General features: G+C 42.7%; 1 protein-coding gene and 2 long non-coding RNA genes across 5 annotated transcripts in view; 2 read left to right on the top strand and 1 right to left on the bottom strand.

Moving 5' to 3' along the window:
- Positions 1–5070, top strand: part of LOC103680960 — a 168786-nt gene extending 163716 nt beyond the window's left edge. The window contains exons 4-6 of one of the 3 annotated variants that reach the window (XR_573196.2): positions 2014–2071; positions 3916–4330; positions 4408–5070. This is a non-coding gene — a long non-coding RNA (uncharacterized LOC103680960). Of the gene's footprint in view, positions 1–2013; positions 2072–3915 lie in introns of all 3 variants that reach the window. The other 2 variants (XR_573197.2, XR_573195.2) reach the window with 2 other exon arrangements.
- Positions 1450–7260, bottom strand: TRIML1 (tripartite motif family like 1). The gene is made up of 6 exons (XM_008710456.2): positions 6835–7260; positions 6506–6601; positions 5069–5299; positions 4175–4197; positions 3900–3997; positions 1450–2167 (listed from the first exon to the last, which is right to left on the bottom strand). The coding sequence occupies exons 1-6, from the start codon at positions 7258–7260 to the stop codon at positions 1617–1619; spliced, it is 1425 nt and encodes a 474-aa protein (XP_008708678.1). The 3' UTR covers positions 1450–1616.
- Positions 7104–17753, top strand: LOC121105656. The gene is made up of 4 exons (XR_005838297.1): positions 7104–7331; positions 13588–13761; positions 14351–14481; positions 16994–17753. It is a non-coding gene; the product is annotated as an uncharacterized LOC121105656 (long non-coding RNA).
- The last annotated feature ends 5985 nt before the right edge of the window (positions 17754–23738 follow it).

Here is a 23738-nt window from a genome sequence, read left to right as displayed (position 1 = left end):
TACAGTACAAATATATTTGGTGTTGCTGTTCGTGATTTGTTTCTTAGATTTTTGAGGTGATAAATCAAGAATAAAAGTCAATAAAATTTTTAAAAATGGTAAACAGCTACGAATTGTTCCAAGAGAGTGTGATTGGTTCCCTCCACAGTTCTCTGATTCTAAGTATATGTGATGTCAGGGTGAAAATGCAAACGGTGAATACAGAGAACAGAAGAGACCATGATTTAGGACCCAAAGTCTAGTTCAGATCTGCTCCCCTACCTGTGAGGACACAAGATGAATATACGTAAGGTTGAAAGAGAAAGCAGATCTAGATTAATGAGAAGCGTGAATAGCAACCCTAAAATAAACCTGGTTAGCTATCCTCCCTTGCTTGCTTACCTCCCTCCCTCTGATTTTCTATCCTCATTAACAGATTCAATTATTAATCTTCCCCCAGCTTAGTCTCTCATTTAAAGACCAAAATCTGTGATAAACATTTTTCTTAATAATCTTGCAGTTGTGTGTGAGTTAAATCCTATCCGTTTTCTTGTCTGAGCCTGAAAACACAGACAGTGACTTCTGTGAGTGGGAGGAGGCGGTAACGGTACCCCCTCCGTGATGGGTGCCATTCTGCAATGTGAGCAAACAAACAAACTCACAAACGTACAGCGGAAAAGCAACAACAACCCTGCAGGGACAGAGCGCTAAGAATGGGGAGCATACACACAGACCTCCAGCAGGTTATCTGAGACCAGCCAAAAGGTCTGCTCACAAAGCTTCTTCACAAACCCAGCATGCTGGGATGGAGAGCAGACTTGATTTCACCTTCCAGTGATTAAAAGCCTTGTGCCTGTAGCAAGTAGCAAAAGCACAGAAAATAACCTTATAAAAAATTCAGTGGAGTCATTTGGCACCCACAGCCTTGATACAGTTGTTGAAAAGAGACTTTGCTCTGTGATCTTTGAACACACTCACAGAAGGTCCCAGCCCCTTGTGGGTACAGTAACATGAATGATATGATGATACTCGCACCTATATTTGCAGCGCTCTGGACACATAAGCCTTCCTGAGTACAGACACTCCAGGCGCCGTGGGATGGGAAGAAAATCGACTTTTCAATGGACGTTGAGTCTTGAGTCCCTCTCACCAGCCCTGAAAAGGAGACCCATGCATCTGCCCTCCCCCAACCCAGCCCCAGCCCCAGAGGAGTTAGGATTGCCCCAGCATGCAAAGCTCTGCACATGAAACAAAGACACATTCAAATAGCAGAGTTCTTCTTTAGAGTCAAATAAATAAATACACTCAAAAACATGACATATATTTATAAAACTGGCCTATGACGGTGGGTTCGGGGATAATAGGGGCGAGTACTATCTCTACAGTTTGAGTGACCAGCATATATGTGGGGCAGTCTACATAAAGAATTTGGTTCAAGACAGGATATGATCAGCCTTCTATGATGTTGAAAGTTGGTTGTCCAATTTGTGGCTCAAGTTAATGGAAACTCTTTGGGGGTGGGTGGCTTTCCTTTCAGATCACCCAATATTAATAGTGTCAATGCAGTAATCATCTTAATTAATAATCATGTGTTGGTCTTAGACCTCATCCTTAGCGAAGGCTCCAGGGCATCTTCCTCAGACATAACTGTCCAGTGAGCAGATGGTAAGCGGGCCTGTGTTTGTCCCTTCGTTTGGGAGGCAAGGGGAGAAGATAGGCCTCAGAGCCTCTTGGAAAGAAGCTGGAGGGAAGCTGTAGATGAGGGACTCATCTGTCCCATTGTAGAATGCTATATGTCCAGACTCATAGTCTAAGAAGACACCAACCTTATGCACAGGCTCTCTGACATGTTGACCTTTTAAAGGTGATGAGACCCAAAGACTATAATCATCTCCAATTTTTAAGCCTATAAGTGAGAAGAGGTCCCCCGGTGGCTTTGGGAGATTACCCTTTCTGCTCACTGAGTCCTTGCAAATGCCCACTTCCCACTCAGTCTTGTTGCCCACCTCCACCTCCCAGTAATGTCTCCCACAGGTGAAGATCTGAGCGCCCAGCACAGTTGCAGACTGGTCGAATCGTTCTGGGTTGTCGGGTAAGTGCTGTCGGATTCCTCCGTGTCTCACGCTCTTCAGATCCTCAGACAAGACAAGATAGGCATTGGCTGTAGCTGGGTCCAGAGTTATATCCGCTGCAAGAGGAGAAAAGAATGAATCCTCCCTTGCATTTTTGAAAACCCTCTTATATATGTGGAATTTAAATTAAATTCTTAGTTTCCAATCTTATTTTTTAAAATATAACTTAGGTAAGTGTGGTGAGGGTTTTTGTTTTGCTCAGAACAGAATCTCTGAGCCCTTCTCGCACTATTTCACAAACGTCAAGAGTGAAATTCTAAAAAGACACAGATGTGAGTCATGGGGATGGTGACATTTAGCCTGCCTGAGAGGGGAGAGAGGACTCTGATGGAATGGAATGGAAGTTGTTCTGTTTACAGCATAGGTTTAAAACTCAGAGCTATTTATCCACACAGGGCACGCCCTGGCCTTTGTATTCACTTGAGCCAAGGTTGGCTGTGGTTCTTTACCTGTGGCCGGGGAGAGGGGAGGGAGGAAGAGAGACAGAGGCACTTATCCTTTTCTGAACTGCTTAGGTGCCAAGCATTTTCTGTACATTATCTCATTTATTCATGGCACTCCCCCCCATCTTTATAAAAGTGGAAACTGAGGCTCACAAAGGTTAGGAAACTTGACCAAGATTACGAGGTCACTGAGTGTTTGCACAGCAGTTCCCAATCAGCATGTTTCATTATGTCAGGCTTCAATGCAGCCTCATAGGAGCTAGTGCGAGCACCCGAGACCAGTCGCTAAGTACATTGTGAACCAGACTCCCCTCTCCTATCTTCTGAGAGGAGGTCACAGAAGAGGCCTCCAACCATCACAGACCCCTGAGACAAGACTAAGTGCCCCTACCACACAATTTCATACTTTTATTTGTAGATCAAATCCTAATCATCACTCATTATTTGAGATGAATGTCTGTCTTGATTCCTCTGAAAGTTCTATAAAAGCAAAGTCAAGGCTGTGTTATTCACTGTAAGAAAGCTCAGAACTGAAAAGCATGGTGCAGGGCACATAGTAGGCACTTATCAAATATCCACTGAATCCAAACCCCATTAGAATTTCCTCTGAAGGTCAGACTGTCAACAAGGTAAAAGTTAACTAACTTCTCTTGGTCTTAGCCAGCCTAAATATCTAGAACATTCTAAAAGGATAGTTTGAGGGGCGCCTGGGTGACACAGTCAGTTAAGCGTCTGACTCTTGGTTTAGGCTGATCATGATCTCAGGGTCTTGAGATCAAGCCCCGAGTCTGGTCTTGCACTGGCTGTAGAGCCAGCTTGAGATTCTCTCCCTCTCCCTCTGCCCCTCCCCCTGCTGCTCCCTCTCTGTCTCTGTCTCTCTCTCTCTCTCTCAAATAAATAAATCTTTAAAAAAGTTTTTTAAAAATAAAAGGATAGTTTGAATGTTGCCGCATTAGGACTTTAAGTTTAAGTAGGTTTTATGCCAAGAACGGGTAGAAATGCAGAAACCCCTGAAGGGGTGTGTGTGTATATGCAAGGGGAAGAAACGGACAAAACAGAACCATGAAAACAAACAAAGGAGGTGCCAGGACTCCTTAGAAAACAAAGGGAGATGAGACATCAACCAAGTCTGCTTCTGTCTGCTCTAGAGCAGAGAGGGTCTGCAGCCCCAGCCCTCCCTGGTGTTTCACGCTGACTCAGGGTGCCTTTGCTGAGAGCCTGGCCCCCAGATGGTGAACAGTCTATGTCAGAGGAAACTGCCTAAAAGCTCGGTTTTACATTCCTCAGCATACCCCGGAGTTAACTCCACAAATCCCGGGAGGTTTGACAAATCAGGCTGACTTACTGCTGAATTTTTTTAGCATCTCCCGCATTCCGGTGATGCGGCACAGAGTCAGTTTCGTGGTCGTGGCCTCTGGACACTGAAGCAAGAGGGGCTCACTCCTGCAAGAGGGCAGAGACCGTCACTCTGCGTCCCCTGCACAGACCGCGTGACCTGCTCCAACCTGAGGTCCCACTCATTTCGCCCCCCTCATCCCCACTCTTGCAACCCTATCTCCGCAGTTGTGCAGCCCTGTAACTCACACCCCTGGACCAACTGAACACAGAGTGCAAACCTACCTCTCCAGTGTGCCTTTCACACCCTAAGGGGATAAAAGACAGAGGGTTAGTATCCATGCACTTTGAAGTCCAGCAAAGCCAGAATCCAGAGACAGACTCTGGTCCTTGGTAGTCTCACAGAATCCACTTTCCATGCTGCTAGAGCACCTTGAGTGGGTGAGTGTGTGGTGGGAACACATCCCCAGCTCCCTCTGGGTCTCCTGTGAACAGGAGATGGTTCTCACAATGACTAGACTCCTTTGTCCTTTTCTTTCCTCATACTATCACCTTGTCAAGAGAACCTGCTGGAAAATCACGAAGTCAAATAGCAGCCGTCTGTGGATCCAGTCTAGGAGGAAGGACTGAAGTTGCAGCCAGCTCCCACAAATAGCGCCTGCGGACGGAGGCCCCGGGGACACAGCAGTAGCCCAGGAAGGCTGCTGAGCAAAGGCAGTGAGGAACATGGGCTCTGGACACACTGCCTCATTCGGATCAGCGATCATTCAAGGAGTGCCACTCTAAACCCACATCGTAGAGGACAACCACCTGTAGTGCCCCTAACACTAATTAACTTCTCCAGGTCATTGTGAAGATGAAATGTGATGGGCCAGCAGCACGCAGGAAATGCTTGTTACGCTTAGAATAATTGACCACGCTGACGTTGCAGACGGGCCCGCACAGCAGAAACTGGACTCATCATCAGGCTTGGTTTGGGCAGATATTCCACTGGGTTTCTTTTTTTTCTCTGTCTCTTCAGACTTTATGCTATAGAATGTTAATTCTTAAGGAAAACTATGTTGGGGCCACAACTTAAGTTTCTCGGGTAAATAAAGAAAAACTTATTTTGCATGGCTCGAAAAATTATGGGTTATTACATGTTGTTTTTACCCCATTGGTTTTTCCCAGGATTCTTACCTCGAAAGATTCTATGATGGAGTTCTGACACGTGGACTCTATCTGTTCAATCATTTTGCTCAGGCTTCTCGTTTGCTGGGTCAGCTTGGTCTCACTGTCCCTTAGTTTCTTCATGTTCTCTCTTTCCTCCTTTTCCAGTAACTGGAGCTGCAGCTCTTCCTCCTCCTTCAAAAACTGGTGCATTTTTGCATATTCTGACACAACAACCTGTTTACAGGCCTTTGTCTCTTCCTGCCACCAACACGTGCGCGCACACACACACACACACACACACACGGGAATGATATAACAAAGTGAGCAGCAGAAATGCCTAAGTAGATTTTTAATCCTTACAAAGTCCTAGAGTTCTGCTGTGACAGGTTTTGAAGGCTGACACATAACATCGACTATATTAAGCAATTGGGTGGATCGTGTGATATTTTAGAAGGTATGTGTGTATACAGTAGTCAACAAACCCAAAATTTCTATTCCCAGAAGCCTGTCATTTCTAGTAGGAAAACAAACAAAAATAAAGAACTCTGACAGGTGGTGATCCATATCAAGGTAAAAAATAAAAAAATAAAGTTAGGACAAAAATATGAAAAAAGTGTGCGTTCATTTATGTAATAAATATCTAACGAAAGTAGACATTGGGTCACATCATAGAAATAGAGATGCACATCACAAATACTCTCATTTAAGAACTCAGTGTATTGGGAGAATCAGATTTACACACAGATTTTAAACTCTAACTAAACATCTAGCTCTTTGTTGGACACCTCAAGTTCAAATCTGTGACTAATTCGAGCACTTGCTCAGGTGTACCAATCCAAACTCTTATTTGGCCTATATTTCCCTTTGTCTTTATTTTTTTTTATTTGCACTCTCTTTTTTCCCCCAAAGCATTTAAGATATTCCTTTTCTGTGGATTTTCATCTTATGTTGTCTATAACTTGTAATTTTAAATAATTATAATCTGGGGCGCCTGGGTGGCTCAGTCGTTAAGCGTCTGCCTTTGGCTCAGGGCGTGATCCCGGCGTTCTGGGATCGAGCCCCACATCAGGCTCCTCCGCTGGGAGCCTGCTTCTTCCTCTCCCACTCCCCCTGCTTCTGTTCCCTCTCTCACTGGCTGTCTCTGTCAAATAAATAAATAAAATCTTTAAAAAAAAAAAAGAATTATAATCAAAGCCATAATAGAGGTAGCCACCAACTTGTATGGGTGGACCAAGAAGGAAAAAATAAATAAGTAAGCAGGCCTGGGGATAGGGGAATTGTTTGAACTGAGTCTTAGGATTCCCAGGTGGACAAGCAGAGATACGCAGCCCAAAATAAGGACACTGCATATTGTAGGACTGTGATTAGAAAATTTTGCTTTTTTTCCCTGGTATTTCGCTAAGTATCCCTTTAGTCCCCCTCATAGAATCATCTACAAGACCCAAAAGTAAGACAGATACTGACCTTGCATAATATTACTCTCTCCTTCTCATGGGTTAATATAACCAGAGTTTCCTTTCTCTTTTTATGCAAAAGATTTAGGATTTCCTGGAGTTTCTCCTGCAATAGAAACAAATTCTCTGTGGCAGAGCACCAGCTTGTGAAGAAGCCTCGAGGACCAATAAAAACAAGATGAGCGGGATCTAACACAAAGGGTGAAGCAGGATCCACGCCAAGTTCATGGTCTGGTGCCTGGAGACCAGCACCCATGATTGTCACCAACAGAATATTATGGGACTAAGTGACGGAACAGGATTTGTATTCTGAGATTTATATCGAGCAGCCAATCTTACTTTGTGACGCTCCTCAGCCTCACTCGAGGGACACGGTCTGTTTGTTCCATGACATTGAGTTGAGAGAGTGTTTACACCCTGCCCATCCTCAGAGAACACCTTAGTGCCTGCCAGCATTCGCCCATAGCTGTCTTGTTCGCCCTCGGTCTGCAGCACCTGGGACCGGAGCTGCTTGCCGATGCCAGCCAGCCTCCCCAAACGCTCATTGGGCTGGAAGTGTGGGCTCTCCAAGGTCCTCCAGCACTCAGGACAAGATAAAGGAGTGTTGTGTTCCTCCCAGCTCCTCAGGAGACACACTAGACAAAAGCTGTGCCCACACTCGGTGGTCACGGGGCTGGTGAAATAGTCCAAGCAGATGAAACAGGTCAGTTCTTCCCTCAGATTCTCCATCAGATCTGCTGTAGACATCTTCTCAAAGAAAGACATCAAGGCAAGGTCACGTCTCTATTCTGGGATTAGAAAAGTCCTCCCTGACGTTCTATAGTTTTGAGTAACAGGTGAGTGATCAATTGCTATGCTGTTGATACAAGAAACTCTTACTCTCCTGTGTGCCTGATTTCACCAGTTGACACATACTCTCCCAACACAAAGCCAATTATGACTTAACGTGGAACCCTTGTATAGTGGGGTCATCATCAACCCCAAACTTTTAAGGAATCTCTCACTGTACAAGCCACATGCCAGATACTGAGGGTACTTGCTCTTAACACAGTTCTCCTTTCAAGAGTGGGCCTGTGTGTGCGTGTGCGTGTGCGTGTGTGTGTGTGTGTGTGTGTGTAAATACATAGCACCAAGAAAACATTTAAGTACATTGATTTTGGGTTGGAAGCTTAGGTAATTTGGTGTAAGCCAGTACAGAGATTTAAGTTATGATGATCTCTAATAATATATGAATTGGAAACATGATCCAAATCTTTTAGAAATCTCCACAAATGGAATCTAGTTGAGCAGCTGAAGGCAGAAAATTGTGATATATATTCCTCCTCTCATTAGGCCCTTTTATGTGCTTGACCAAAGCCTAAAATCTTTTTGCTCCTTAATGAGGTACTGTGTGCTTTTATTTAATTTTACTCATCCCAACAAAATGGGAATGAGTCCATTGAAATATTCTCTGACTTTAAATGTACAAAGGATTTCCAGAGTTATATTTATTGCTCTGCCCTCTAGACCATGATACTCACCTCTCCGCCACCACAGAAACATGTAAAACATCATTCTGCTGGAAGTTGCCCCAAGAGTCCACACTATGGACTGGAGGGGAAAAAATTGTAATTTAGTATAAATATAATTTTGTTCACTTATTTTCATTCTTTGAAACTAGGCCTTCTTAAACCCCCTATCAGTTCTTACTGAACAGAAATCCAGTGTGCAGACATTTTTAGACCTATGAGAAAACGAATGTATAGTATAGTATAGAGACTGTGTGCAGTGACCACTGCGATTATGAGTGCCTTAACCTGTAAATTTACATGGCCATATGCTTATGAGGCAGTACTTGTCAGGGCCGACCACCTGCTCACTGTCTGCCAGGAAGTGCAAACTTAAAAGCTCTTCCTTGGAGTCTAGCCCATTTCACCCTCCCATTAAGTTCCTCCTACCTTATTTTTGTTCTTAGCCTGTCACGCTCCGGTACTGACAACCATCCGTGGGTCTCCATTACCCATACCATTTCATTGATTCCTTTCTGACTTTCGCAGTTCCCACTGATTCTTCTTTCCACTTATCTCCAACAGGATGGTAGGTGTTTCCTTATCTTGAACTTTTGTAAAAAAAAAAAAAAAAAAAGTCTTCTGGACTGAAATGGTTTTTCTCCATTTTCCTCCCTCCTAGTCAAAACTCATCTTTCTGAAGTTATTAATCCAAATATTTTAATCATATGTCCTTTGTGTAGCATTTGTGAGTTACTGAGATGAGAATTTATGAAAACAAAAAACAACAGCAAAACACAGTAGAGTTATACTAATTTAGATAGAAAGAGAGGTAGCGCCAGTTTGGGGTCAAGAAACCTCTACCCCTCGGATTACTTCTAGCCTAGTAATTGAGGCATAGCTTCACAGTATTGTTTAGGAGTTAGTCGTTAGTAAGCATCTTGCAAAAAAAAAAAAAAAAAATCTGTAATAACACTAACTGCCTCCACGGGAAAAAGGATTCATGAACTACCACCTACATTCAGTGTGTTATTCCCACACAAACCTAGAAGGAGACTTTAACACTGACCGGGACCTTTAGAATAAGGCTTACAATAGAGATATGGTGCATCACAGACCCTGTATTCCACACTGGAATGGGGAAACTGGCATGTTCTAAGTTCAAGTCACATTGATGTGTTCCGTCCCATGTCCTTCCTTCAAGCAAACTCCTTTCATAGTCTCCTTAATACAATAAACATATGTTATTCATCAGTGACTAGAAGAATTCTTTGCACCTAGCAAGGGCTCAACTTCCTTGTAAATAAGTTGTAAATGAAAAAATACAGGAACCATATTCTTACAGAACCAGTCTTTTATCTAGCTGGAAACCAAGAAATTATATAGTCCAAATACCTTCTATAGATGGTGAAGAAAATTGAGGCTCAAATAAATTAAGTTGGTCCCCTGACTACTTGCTTACTACATGAGTCAGGTCAGGACTAGGAAACTGGGCCTCCTATCTCCCAGTCATTCTCCTTTGTCCATAGACTACATTGCATCCCATCTGTTGACTTGCGAATGGTTGAAATTTTCCAGGTATCTCAATAAAATGAATATTGCTCAAATGTTTCAGAAGGAAATGGTGTGATGTTGTGACTGGTATCTCAAATCACTGACCACACTCATTATTGGGGATGCAGACCTCTTTACCATCTCTCACAACACACTGATTGAGCTTAATTCATACATGATAAATTCACAGATAACTCCTAGATGAAGAGTGGGCCAGCCATCCCAAAACACATTATACCAATCCTTAGGACACTGCACTGCCAGACATGATTTCTGAGACTAACTCAAGGAGCTTCTTCTCTGACCTGTCTCCTGCTGAGAGAGGTGACAGTAGGAATACCCTAAGGTTTCCACAGTCACAGCTGCCATCCACATGCTGTTAGGGTTGGAGCACATGGAAAAGATGAATCTTAAAGATATAGTGAGAGCATCTTTATCAGTGAAGGCAGTGGACTAGATGGGGACTTATTTGAAAAACACATTGCTTGAAAGCCTCGTTTTAAAAATATGTCTGTCATTTCATATCAGTGTGGAAAAGATAGATTATCCAACAACTGGTTTGGGACAAGTGGGGGTAGCCATCTGGGAAAAAAATAGACAGAGTTGGATCTCTACCTAACAACTTATACCAATGTGTATTCCAGATGTGTGTATGTGTGTGTACGTGTGTGTTTTCCCCACTCTAGTCATGAATTTATACTCCTACTATTTCCCTTCGTATTGTTTCTTTACCTTATTTATTTATATTATTTTATTTTTGAATGTATTTTTGTTCTAGAATACCCCACATCTATTTAGCAAGAAGGAGCATATTTGTTAAATATGTGGTCAATTATTGTGTCCAAAAAATGAAGCACATCATAAGAGGAGATAATTGGTAACAAAGAAATTCAAAATAGACTACTTAGAAAAGGCTTTTTAAAGCATGCTTCAGCGCTTAGACACCACTAAAGAAAAGATTAATAAATTTAAATAGAAATTAAACACTTTTATACAGCAAAGTAAATAAAATAACTTTTTTTTAAAAGATTTTATTTATTTATTTAACAGAGATAGCCAGCGAGAGAGGGAACACAAGCAGGGGGAGTGGGAGAGGAAGAAGCAGGCTCCCAGCAGAGGAGCCTGATGTGGGGCTCGATCCCATAACGCCGGGATCACGCCCTGAGCCGAAGGCAGGCGCTTAACCGCTGTGCCACCCAGGCGCCCCAATAATTTTGTTTTTTTAATTACAATCTGGGAAAGAGAATTTGGAACACATGTATAAAATACCTAATCATAAATTACAAAGAGGACTTACATGAATACATACTTAAAAATGATAGTTCTTTAAAAAAAAACAGCTCTTCTTATTACTATATAGCCATTTTAGAAATAACAGATCAATATATATATACACTGACATGATATGATATCCATTATATGATATTAAGGGGAAAATACATTTTTGCTCCCACAAATAGTTAAAGTATAAATAATAAAAATTGTGTTATATATGTATTTTTTCCTATAAAAAATGAGGTCATGCTATAGATATTGAAAATATATCTGTGTACATGAAGGCCTAGAAAGAGAATGGATTTTGGAGCACCTGGGTGGCTCAGTCAGTTAAGCATCCAACTTGATTTCAGCTCAGGTTATGATCTCGGAGTGGTGAGATCAAGCCCCACATTGGGCTCCACACTGGGCATGGAGCCTGCTTAAGATTCTCTCTGTCTCTCCCCACTGTTCACACGTGCACACACTCTCTTTTTCTAAAAAAGGGAAAAAAAAGTATGGATTTCATGGATATGACACCAAAAGCACAGGCAACAAGAGCAATAATAGACAAATGGGACTACATCAAACTAAAAAGCTTCTGCACTACATAGGAACTAACAGAGTGAAAAGGCAACCATCGGAATAGGAGAAAATATTTACAAACCATATATCACTATGGGTTAATTTCCAAAATGCATAAGGAAGTCCTATAAATCAATAGCAAAAAAAAAAAAAAACCCAAAACCTAATTACTCAATAAAAATTATGGGCTGAAGTCTTGAATAGACATTTGCCTAAAAAAGATACACAAAAGACCAATAGGAATATGGAAAGATGCTTGATGTCACTAATCATCAGGGAAGCAGAGATCAAAATTACAATGACTTATCACCTCCCACTTGTCAGGATGGCCATTATATATTTTTTAAAAAAGAAAAAAAAAAGGACAAGTGTGGGTGAGGACGTGGAAAAATTGGTACCGTTGTACACTGTTGGCGGGAACATAACATGGTGAGGCTGCCATGGAAAATAAGGTAGAGATGTCTCAAAAATTAACAATAGAACTACTACCATAGGATCCAGCGACCCTGCTTCTGGGTATTCATCCAAAAGAATTAAAAATGAAGAGGTGTAAGCAGTCAATGTTCACTGCAGCCTTATTCACAAAAGCTAAGACATGGAAACCACCTAAACGTCCGTTGATACATGAAAGGATAAAGAAAACTGTGGTGTCTACACACAGGGAATATTATCTAGCCTTTGAAAAGAAGAAAATCCTGTCCTAAGTGACAACATTGCATGAACCACGAGGACATCGTACTCCATGAAATCAGCCAGTCACGGAAGGACAAATCCTGGTTGTTCCAGTTCCATGAAGTATCTTATTTTAACACTCCAGGGCACCTGGCTGGCTCAGTCAGTGTCACGTGCGACTCTAGCCCTCAGAATTCTAAGTTTGAGCACCACACTGGGTGTGGAGATTACTTAGAAAGAAATTTAAAATCTTAAAAAAAATAAAAATAGAAAAAATAGACTCAGAATCAGAAAGGAAAATGGTGGTTGCCAGGGGCCAGGAAAAGGCAGAAATGGGGAGATGTTACTCAAGGGGCATAAAGTCTCAGTTATGCAAAGTAAAGAAGTTCCAGAGATCTCTTGAACAACAGTGTGCCTACAGTTAACAATATTATATGGTACACTTAAATTTTTGTCAAGAAGGTAGATCTCATGTTAAGAGTTCTTACCACAGGGGCGCCTGGGTGGCACAGTCGTTAAGCGTCTGCCTTCAGCTCAGGGCGTGATCCCGGCGTTATGGGATCGAGCCCCGCATCAGGCTTTTCCGCTATGAGCCTGCTTCTTCCTCTCCCACTCCCCCTGCTCGTGTTCCCTCTCTCGCTGGCTGTGTCTATCTCTGTCAAATAAATTAAAAAAAAAAAAAAGTTAAAAAAAAAGAGTTCTTACCACAATAAAATAAAATTTAAAAGGAAAGAAAACGTATGGAAAGATACTGCTGCAGTGGAATTGAAGAATTGGCAGGCATCACTTTTACTTATTTTATAAATTTTTGTATAAAAGTATAGTTTCTCTCTCTCTCTCTTTCTCTCTTTCTCTCTCTTTTTTTACTTCTTAATGTGTTTTCAACATCCTGGCAGTAAAGAAATTTTGAGGAATAGGGTAGGAGCAAAGAAATGTGAGGTGTGACTTGCAGTAAACCAATTAATGAGGTGACTTCAGGTTGAGGGATAAAAATATCTGAGGATTGGTTTCAGCTGTAATATAATAAAATGTAGTGGCTTTATGATTTCAACATAGTTCTCATGTAACTAATAAGTATTAAACCTCCATTTTATGTAGACAAAGAGCTCAGTGCTTGGCAAGTGATATAAATATGACTAAAAATGATTTCTTTGGGAACAGGAGATATGTGTGCAAAAAAGAAAACTTGTAAAGCATTAAAAGATGTGTGCTTGAAACACACATGGTAGTATTTAAATTTATTAAAATTTTGGCATTTTGCTGGAGGGAATATTTCATTTTTGCTGGAACAATCAGGGAAAACTTCTTGGGAGAAACGGCATTTGATTTAAACTAAGGGCTTCAGAACCTTTCGAATGAGGGGAGAGGCACTATGTAGAAGTAAGAAAACTCTTGGTGAATTTGGAGAATAAAATATACTGAGAGTGGGTCAAAACATGACAATAACAAAAAGTCTAGATCGTAACCTTCTTTTTGTCTCAGCAATATTTTAAAAAAAACAGTTCAGCTTGAAAATGGTCACCTTTCTGATTCTTTACAGGTAGCGGTTGGTCCTACCAGCAACACCTGGAGGCGGGCTCTGCCCGGGAAGGCGCCCAGGTGCGGTAACTTCACGGATCCTTTGAAAAGCGGCAACCCAGCCATCAAGCCTGGGACTCACGCGGGTGCAGAGGTCGCTTCCAGGGTTTTGACCACAAGCAGACAAGAATTTAAGGTGAGGTGATTTTTGTTTGTTTTTCTCGAGAGCAGACCCTTTCTTGTTCATCCCTTTGCTTTATGAAAAGTTAACAGTTGGAAATGTACTTGCTCTGGGCTTCCTGCTGGCTGGTTTCTGTCCTGTGTCTCTTAAAGAGACCAAAAAAAGAAGCCAAAGAGAAATCGTTGGAATTCGGAGAGGAACAGAAAACTTTTTAAAAGCCATTCAAATACATATTGACAAATAAGAATAAAAAGACATCGTCTAAAGTGAAGTTGGACTCCAAGAGAGTCTAACTTCTTTCTCCTTTTTAATGAGGATTATGGGGCTAGAGATTATTACAGATAATTTGAGCTACCATTGTGAATAGGATTACTATCCATGAAGGATAAAACTAGATTTTTCTTTAATCAAAAAAAAAAAAAAAAGGGGGGGGGGCATGATCTCAGGGTCCTGGGATCGAGCCCCACCTCAGGCTCCCTGCTCAGCGGGGAGCCTGCTTCTCCCTCTGCCTCTCTGTCTCTCATGAATAAATAAAATCTTAAAAAATAAAATAAAAAACTTAAGAATGCAAGGGTCACTTGTTTTTGTCCTACTCCTATCATAGGACACCCTTTATGAGACGTCTGTGCCTGAATTCTGCAGGAATTACGAACATCTTCCCGTTCCTGGTGGTATCCTATATACCTGGTAGATTACGCGAACATGAACATCCCTTATCCAGCTAATATTTTACAGGTAGGACACTGATGCTCATGCCTAGACATGTGGATCCCCCCATCCTTTCAATGGGGAAGTCTACTTTCCTCTTCAGAAAATCTTAATGTTTGTTTATAAGACTCTTAATCTCTCATCATAAACCAGTATTTTTATGGGAGAAAAAAAAAGCCCATGAGACTGACGAACACAGAGTGTGCTGGCTCTGTGCCAGGCACCACTCTCAATCCTTTCATGTGTTCACTTCTTTCCTCCTCCAGCAGCCTTGTGATGCGGTATTCTAGCACCATTTACAGATGAGAAAACACACTGGTTATGAACCTTGCCCTAGATCCGCAGAGGGGGCCTGACTTCAGAGTCCATGCTCGTACCCACAGAGCAAGGCTGCCATTTCCACAGGATTGAATGAGCCACAAGTGTTAAACTCCAAGTGTTTACAATCGTGACCAAAAGCACGGTTGCTAATTGCACAAGGATCCCGTCAAGCCTGGCTCCGGAGGTGGCTAGCCTGAGCATCTCCTAACGTCCCCGCGTATCTAATGGCAATTGTCTCCGGAGGCTGCCAGGTGGCGCTCTTCCCGAGTTTATGTGGTGTTTGCAACGCCCACTGTTGGGGTCAGAGAGGGTGCTTACTTTGAGGTGTGTGAGTTTATGGTGACATAGCTGCTCACTTATTTTATCTGTCACCACACAAAGTTATTACAGTATTGACTATATTCCCTATGATGGACGGAGACATAGCTTTTTAAAAGAGCTAGTGGGATCTCCTGAGAAGAAACAAAATTGGTGCGGCCTTCACCATCCTAGCCTTTTCTGGGCCTTTGAGGCCCCAACTAAAACCTATGGGGCTAGAGTGCCAATGTAGTTGGAGAGAACTTGAAAGAATATGGGTCCTAGCCATAGGAGCTCATGAACTGTAGGAACTCGTGCCATTTACCAGCCACTGTGTGTCATTGGGGGAAATTACTGCATGTGTAAGAAGTAAGAGCTAAATGCCTCTAAGGGGCTGTGACATTTGGGGGTGGGTGGGGAGGCAGGCAACATTGCTGTGATCATGGCTGAAAAAACTAAGGAAAGCTAAAGAAGGACTTTTGGGAGTATCCGGGGTGGTACACTCCCAAACTGACTGAAGTCTTTGCTGGCGGGGCAACTGGGGACACGAAACCTATTTTGTGGTCCCAGGCTGGGCTAGGATTTACGTTTCACATGTGCTTCCTTCTAGGTGCCCCCAACATGTCTCCTTTAAATCCTGCCAGTCTTAGAGTTGTAGTTCTCAAACTTAGCTGCGTATGGGAATTACCTGATAAGTAAACACCTGAAGCCGTGGCCTCTTTCCAGAGATTCTGATTGAATTGCTAGTGTCCTGATTGGAGTAGAGTACTTAGGCTCAGCATCACCTAGAACTTGTTAGAAATGTCAACTCTTGGGCAGAATCTACTGACTCAGAATCTTTGGGGGTGAGGTCCAGCAGTCTGTGCCTTAACAAGATCTCCAGGTGATTCTGATGTTTGGATTCTAAAGCTTGGAAGCTACAGACGAAGGTGTCACAATGGCTACAGCTCTCCAGGTAATTCTATGCAACAAAGTTTGAGAACCACAACTTTAACAAAACTACACTACACAGATGAGGTTCCAGGGCAGCTGCAGATGAGTCCCCAGTATGAACGCAGGTGGTNAAGAGCGTCTGAGAGAAGTCCAGAGCAGGGCATTTAAAGTCCCAGACAATTTCTCAACAGGGTAAGAATGGATTAAAAACAGAGCCGTGAGTGACTGAGAAGATGAAAGCATGTGACCGTGACCTGATGCTGGAGACAAATCCCTGCTCCTGCCAAAGAGTGGATTGGAATGAGTGATTTTTGTTTCCCCTTCTTAATCTTTCTCTGCCGTGTTGAAAAGGACAATGGCTGCCTCCAATCTACCAGATCTCCTGAAAGAGCCGACTTATTCTATCTGCTCACACTATTCGAACCACTTGCAGTCGAATGTGGACCCTAGTCTTGCTATGCGTGTCTCTTAAACTGGAAAGAAAGTCCCCTTTGCACGTGCCTCAAGGTGAACGGCATGTACAAGGTGAGAGATTGGAGGTGTACCCTGCAGCTAGGGACGATGCCCGAAGTAACAAGTCCTCAGGAGACAGACTTGAAGACTCCTATGTGAACCTCATCTAGAGAAACTGGAGTGGGTGTGTGTGGTAGATCGGAGGCTCCTTGGTGAGATTTGTTTTCTCTCTGGGGAAACGTGAGTCTCATGGCATTTACCATTGAGAAGGCAGCAGGAATCTCCACGGTAAGATTGTCTTCTCTCTCAAAATTCCAGAGGTTCAGTCTCAATCTCACTACTCTGGGTCTTTAATGTGACACGCATGTAAATTCTTGTCCTATCCCTGACCTGTCAGTCATGGAGGTTTGGGAGCCCCAAAGGATGCTTTTGCACGAGTCACTCTCACCTGTCACTAAGTTTGCTGTAACTTAGCTTTGTATAGTTCTAGCATAACAACCTCTAAGAGGAGTGAATAGTGAAATTTTCTTTTCAGAATGAGGTCCAAGAAATCCTGACAAAAGAGCACGTCCCTTGGACGAGAGAAATGAACAGGTAATGTACCTAGCCTCTGCTGAACCGGAATGGACACACAGTCATGGAGGAGTCTTCAGTGAGCCCAGGCTACAGCTCCAGCTTTAGGCTGAGGCTCCGCCTTTACTAGAACATCAAACACCAGTTTGCTCCAATGCGAGGACCTGAATGGTCCTAAAGGCTGGCTTCGATGGAATGATCATTGAAGACAGGTGAAATTCAAAGTTAAACTAGCTATCAGACATCCCTGGAATTACAGTAGGTCTAGAAACTGACTGTCGGGCTAGAAATTACACGCTCTACAATGCAAAATAAGAGAGTTGGAACAAGAAAATCACAGTGGTTCAAACAGGACTCTGCCAGCATACGGATGTTTTGCTCCAGGTAAAATCCGCTGAAGGCTCAGTGCACAGACACAGGCAAAGGCAGCGAGCCACCAGTATGGTCACCTGTCCACTGACATGATGGCCATTCACCTTATACTCTCCGCGGCTCAGTTTAACCAGATAGTCTCTCAGAGATGCTTCCTGGCTTGTTCCCATGTGCGTTCTGTCCTTGCCTCCCCACCTCCTCAGCCTCAGCCCTTCCCAAAGCCTGTGAGTAATGTTAGCCCTTAAAAAGCTGTTCAGATTTTGTTGTTGCTCATCGTGTATTTTAATCTACCCCATGACTTTTTTTAAAGATTGTTAATATTTTTATAAGCATCTGGTTCAAGTTGCTCAGGGATTGAGCATCCTGCTGCAACACTTACAAAAGCCCTACTAGTGTATGATTTGGCAGAGTGAGGGATGGTATTTTTTTTTTTTTTAGGAAAATATGTCACATAACAAATGCCCGTATATAGAAAATATACATTTTCTTGATGGAGCATTGTATCGAGATCAAGCTAGATTTAAGTGAAAAGGACATTTGAAGGGTCAAGGGAAAAAGTGGTGTAAAATCTATCAGGTGATAGGTGCATGTTAAGAGCAGGGAGGTGTGTCTTAGGCTTCAGGCATAGAAAGCTGGAAGGGCTATTGGGTGAGGAACGTAGTCAGCTTGAGAGCGCCGCCAGGGTCTCTAACAAGACCCCAGCAACTATCCTGGTGTTCATATCTATTTTGCCACTTGAAGCAGGCTGCAGAGGAACTGCTAAAAATAAATAAAAATGCACCTGGGATGGGTTTTATCAGTTATGGTGTGATCTGTGGTTCCTAGGTGACCCTGATGGAGCCCTCTGGGTATCTGTAGCCTCCACACTCATACCCAAATGAAGTTCCCAGCCCAGCGTAACTTCATTTAATCAAGAAGCTGAGTATTCCCTATTGGGTTAGCAGCTTTTTAACCGAAGAAAGAACTATAACCAGACTCTTAAGATTTTTTACTGGACGTGTGAAATCTCCGTGTTCTTCATAATATGCAGGAGAATGTGGCAGTAGCCACGTAAGTCCAGTTACAGCCTACAACTGAGTCATTAGGTTTGGATTCTAAGTAGAGCTCTAAATATATGCAAAGAACTGTAATATTTACCAACTTCAGGTTTGCTGTTTTTATAAGGTTAACCTACTGCCTTGGGACGCTTTAGGTCAAACCTCTGAAGTAGTAAAAGATACTGCCTAGATTCAATTGATAATTATAGCCTGACTACATGCCATGGTTCGGCCCTACGAATGGGACCAAGCACAAGGCCTTCTGTGTGGTAAAGCTTGCTAGAATTATGTAACAAGACCAAACTAAAATGCAGACATTCTTGAGTTTGGAAGTGTGGTTTGTTCAAAACCGAACAGTCTAAGCGCCTCGGAGACACACTCTACCCCCAGTTTGTATTCTATAGCAAAGCCCGTGTGGAAAACCCAGAGGCAACGCCATGTGAAAGTCTAATAAAAGGTTTTGGAAGATGGAGACCAAGCACATCTAGGTGATAGGAGGGAAAAAACAAAGAATGTGTGTGTTCTGCACTTGATACTAGCCTTCCCTTCAAACCACCAATCACTTTAAAGACTAGATCAAGCTTTTGCTTAACTGTTTGCCCAATAACAAGTACCTTAAAAATGAGTCCGAGAGATGAATGGAGGCTACGTCAGCGGGGTACAGGGAGTCCTTCCTGCACCTCCCCTAGTTCCTACCTTCTTAGCTTCGGCTGCCTTGGGGCAGCACTCCCAGACTTCCTTGGGTAACCAAATTCCTCCTCTCCCATAGAAGCCTCCTGCTACCTTCCTTCATGACCTTCGTGTTGCAGGTTTGTTTTTTTGTTTTTTTTTAATTGTCTATCTCTTGTATTAGACTATAATTTCCTTATGTCAATGTTTTTTCAAACTCTTGTCCATGACACACTGGAAGAAAGGCTTTTGATGTGAGTGATTCATGAGCTGTGTGTCCCCACTTAACTTTGCCTGGAGAAGGTACTCAGAGTCATTATTTGTTAATTGTAGTAATGATTCAATAAACGGATAGTGACGTACAGACTAGACAAATTGACCTACGACAGTAAGAAAATGTTTGTTTTCTTACACCATTGCATTGTAACAGTTCCGTGTGTACGGAAGCAGATAATTAAATAGTTGGATTTAAAAAAATGGCTGGATGAGAAGTTCAGCTTTCATCTGTATGTTTCAATTCCTTTTAAGACTCCCTTTGAAGGATTTCACTTCTTAAACTAGACAACCATTGCTAAGAATATGTGCTTGTTACTAGTCATAAGATTGAAACATGCGCTAACTTCAACCAGCATGGAATTTCACAGTTCACTAACAGTCTAACAACAAACCTATTTATAAATGGGTGAGAAGTTAAAGCTGTTACAAAAAAGTTACAAGAATCTTAGCGTCTGTAGGAGACTTCTCTATAAGAGACAGTTCTGCAGAATCTAGTCAGAGGAGAAGGCCGCTGAAACCAATCGCAATTCACTCATTTTACTGCACGTTTGGACATTCAAGTAACTTAGGTGAACAGATAAAGTAGGGCAAATCCTTAGAAAATAAGAAATTATGTCCTCTGACCTTTTGGTTCAGGGAGAGGGAGGTTTCTTCCCCCTCTAGGGGAAGTAGAAATTTTATTGGTCATGAAAAAAATCCCACCTGAGAATTCTTTTTCCAGGTTAAAGTCTGTGTCAAAGCTATTCCAGGTTTGTTTTTGAGGCTCTCATGATGGTCTAACAGAACCTTGTTAAAACAGAATTCTTAATGTGTTCTCCATGTCCAACATGAGCTGAAGTTGCTTGAAAAATCCATTTCTTTTTTCTTTTTTTTTTAATAATAATTTTTTTATTATGTTACGTTAGTCACCACACACTACGTCGTTAGTTTTTGATGTAGGGTTCCATGATTCATTGTTTGCCTAGAACACCCAGTGCTCCGTGCAATATGCGCCCTCCTTAATACCCATCCATTTCTAACCTTATTTCTCCTCTCGGGCACCAAGTGGCAGTTCACCAGTGTCTGTATTAGTCTTGTACTGCTGTGTAACAAATTACCGCAAATGAAACGGTTTGAAAACCCCCATTTATAAGCTCATTATTCTGTAAGTCATCCGGCACATCATGGCTGGGTTCTCTGCTCAGGATCTCACCAGGCTGAAATTACGGTGTTGGCAGGGATGTGCTCTCACCTGAAGTTCAAGATCTTGTTCCAAACGCATTTAGATTGTGGCCAGAATTGAGCTCTTTGCTTTGTAGGACTGAGGACCTATCTTCTCAGGTGAGGATGTCCCTCAGTTCCTAGAGGCCATTCCCAGATCAATGCCACAGGTGTGCCATCCATCTCCTAAGCCACCCATCCCTCACATAGACGGTTTCTCTCCACCAAGAGCCCAGCTCTCTTTAGGGGCTCACTTGATTAATTCACACCCATTTAGCGTAGGCTCCTTCTCAAGGCCTGCTGATTTGGGGCCTCAATTACATGTGCAAAAATCCCTTCATGTCAGCACCCGGCTTTGGTTTGAAAAACTGGAAGAAGGTGTGGGAGGAGTAGGTGAGAATGTTAGGAGCCTAGTCAGAGTTCTGCCTACCACAGTGTCCATTTTGTATTTTGTTTCAGGCAGGATTTATTGAGGGAGGCCAGCGAGAGAAGGGAATCAGGAAACACAGTAACTCCACCTTAGTTCACAGATACCATTTTAAGATGATTAACTTTCCCAAGGTGGTTTTGAGTCTTGACCACAAAGGTAGAATGGATGCGGCTGTTCAGGTGAGGTGCAGCAATGGTGAAATGGAGCCACCTTAACAAGGACATAGGTAGTTCTGTCATTTTACTGCGTCTCCAAGTTTGGAGCAATCAGTTAAAGACCATGGCTTAGCCACAGAGGACTAAGATCCAGTGGAGCTGTTCTGACACATAGAGCCTAGATATAAATACTCTTTTCCTTTCCTACCCTCTCTTTCTAGGAACTGCCAGTTTTGAGAGAATTGTTTGGGTTTGTCGCTTACCAATATATTTTCATTTTTTTTGTTCTTAAAGCCAAGTGGTTTAGAAAGCACAGCTAGTCTGAGTTTTTTACCACTCTTCGTTGCCTGAGCTCCTTCCTAGCATCCCTCCCAGGCAAGGACAAATACTAAAGCCCTATATCATGCCTCTGGAGCTGACTGTTCATACCAGAGGAAAACAATTCTTCATCTGAGCCCTGAAATGCTGGCATAAATGGCAGTTTTCACATATAATTTCTTGTAGTTCTTACATAGAGGTCTTTCCCCCCTAGCTTCCACCTGCCCTCCCTAGCTTCATCTCCTACCCCCCAGCACTTCCCCTAAAAGAAAACAAAAATAAAAATAACCAGAACGATCACTGTATGTCCCACATCAAGCCGTTTGTGTTGGGTCTTCCAGACCTTAACTCTGGGACAATCAATTAGAGGAACCCTCAGGTATTGATGAAGGATAGTTGGAAGGCAGGCAGGGAGGGACAACAGTACCCCCACCCTGCTCTAAGAGGAAAATCCCCTTAAAAGGATTTTACACTGCCCTGGAAGGAGCCCTCCACCCTTTCCAACGTGATGGATAGACGACAAAAACCTGATTGGATGACAGGCTCATGGAGGATTAATCAGATTAAAACAGCCCACCAACAAGCCCATAAAAACCACTAGACTTAGAAACTCCGTGACAACCCTTTCCAGTCCCCTCTCTTTTCAGGAGGTTTGTACCATGGCTCGATGAACTTTTTATCACTCAATAAACTTTGTTTTGTTTCCCACCACTCTTTGGTCTACCTCTTCATTCTTTGAAGTGGCATGACCAAGAACCATGGGCACTAAAGAAGAAATCCTGTAACACTAGTACTAGTAAAAAACTAATGGCAGGTTAAATAAGATAGAAGTTCTTTTACTCATCTACTATCTGGAAAGGTAGTATGGATTGAAGGACCTAGACTCCTCTATTTCTTGTTTCTCTGACATGTATAGCTTTCCCCTATAGAATAGTTGACTCAAGATAGCTGCTGGAGCTCCCGTTATTATGTTCACATGGGAACCAGGCTCTGGTCAAGTCTATTTAAAAGGTTGCCTTTTGCTCAAAGCCAATCCTTTCTAGCATCTGATGTCAGTCTTTTAACAAGTACACTTCCAGGTCCTGAAAGACGTCCTAGTTCTCAGATGACTTTAGAAGGTGGAACAGGCTTTTCGAGTCCTTGTTTTCCGTGAGGGCGTAAGGCTGCATAATTTGTAGCGAAAGCTGCAGGCACATCTTCATATCTTGATGATGGAGATATGATTGAAACAATTATTTCCTTCCTGAGTAGGGACATGACAGAGACCAGTGGTCTTGAAATTCTAGGATAAGCATCTCATTAATAAAAAGAATACGTGCTTCAGTATTAATTAGTTACTACTCTAATGTGTATTAAGAGAAATTAAAGGGGCATAAAAATGCTCTCTTCCGCATTTCCCTGTAACTCCTCTGTGTCCCCTCTGTGTCCTCAGCGGCACGCTCCCTTTGTAGGAAAGTGATACTCTTGACTCAAGGAAGCAAACGATCCTGCAGAGAGAAATTTCCAGTTACCACCTTGCTCCTGGGTTTCACACAACTTCTCATAATGCTCCATAATGCTCCCATGTAAACAAAAGATGGTCATGATGATTCTCATTTTGCAGATGACGTTCGATATTCAGTGGCTTGCCCAAGGTCATGGCAGGTAAGTGGCAGAGCTGGAACGAAAATCCACATTAGCCTAACTTCATCAGTTAGACATGACCCGCTTCTCAATGTGTGGCCTTTGGCAAAAGTCTGACCTTCATTTGCTCCGGGTCCTAACTGACCTCAGCTACAGCCAGCCCGTTTGTGCTGTTGAAGATATTCTGTGGTTACAACAGAGAGGGCTGGTCCCTGTGTTGGGTCAGATGAGGCAAAGGGGACCTCTTCATCTTCAGTAGGAGGATTAGCTTCCTTTCCAAGAGTAAAAAACTGATAGGCTGGATTTAGATAAGCATTGACCTACAACAGAAAGGCAACTGTACTGTCACAGCAGTCTGCCATGAATGTTTATTCTTAAATAGTGCTGTAAGGAAGTAGTTGACTGTAGACTTCTTCCGGACCTCTTGGGAGTTGGGGAGAGCAGGCCAATGAGTGCTAAGCCCTTGCTGCTGATAGAACCGCCTTGGAAGAGAAGCCAGAGAGCAGCTAGCTCTTCCTGAAGAGTAACAGCAAGGTGGCTGATCATGAGCCAGGTCCCCACTCCTTTCTGAAATGGGATGAGGTGGGTCTACTGCAGCAGGATGAGCCCAGAAGTAACAACTAATAC

Source organism: Ursus maritimus, unplaced genomic scaffold (genome assembly GCF_017311325.1).
Source record: "Ursus maritimus isolate PB19 unplaced genomic scaffold, ASM1731132v1 scaffold_28, whole genome shotgun sequence".
Taxonomy (NCBI): domain Eukaryota; kingdom Metazoa; phylum Chordata; class Mammalia; order Carnivora; family Ursidae; genus Ursus; species Ursus maritimus.
The sequence above is the reverse complement of the archived record's forward strand: the minus strand, read 5'-3'. Positions and strand labels throughout refer to the sequence as shown.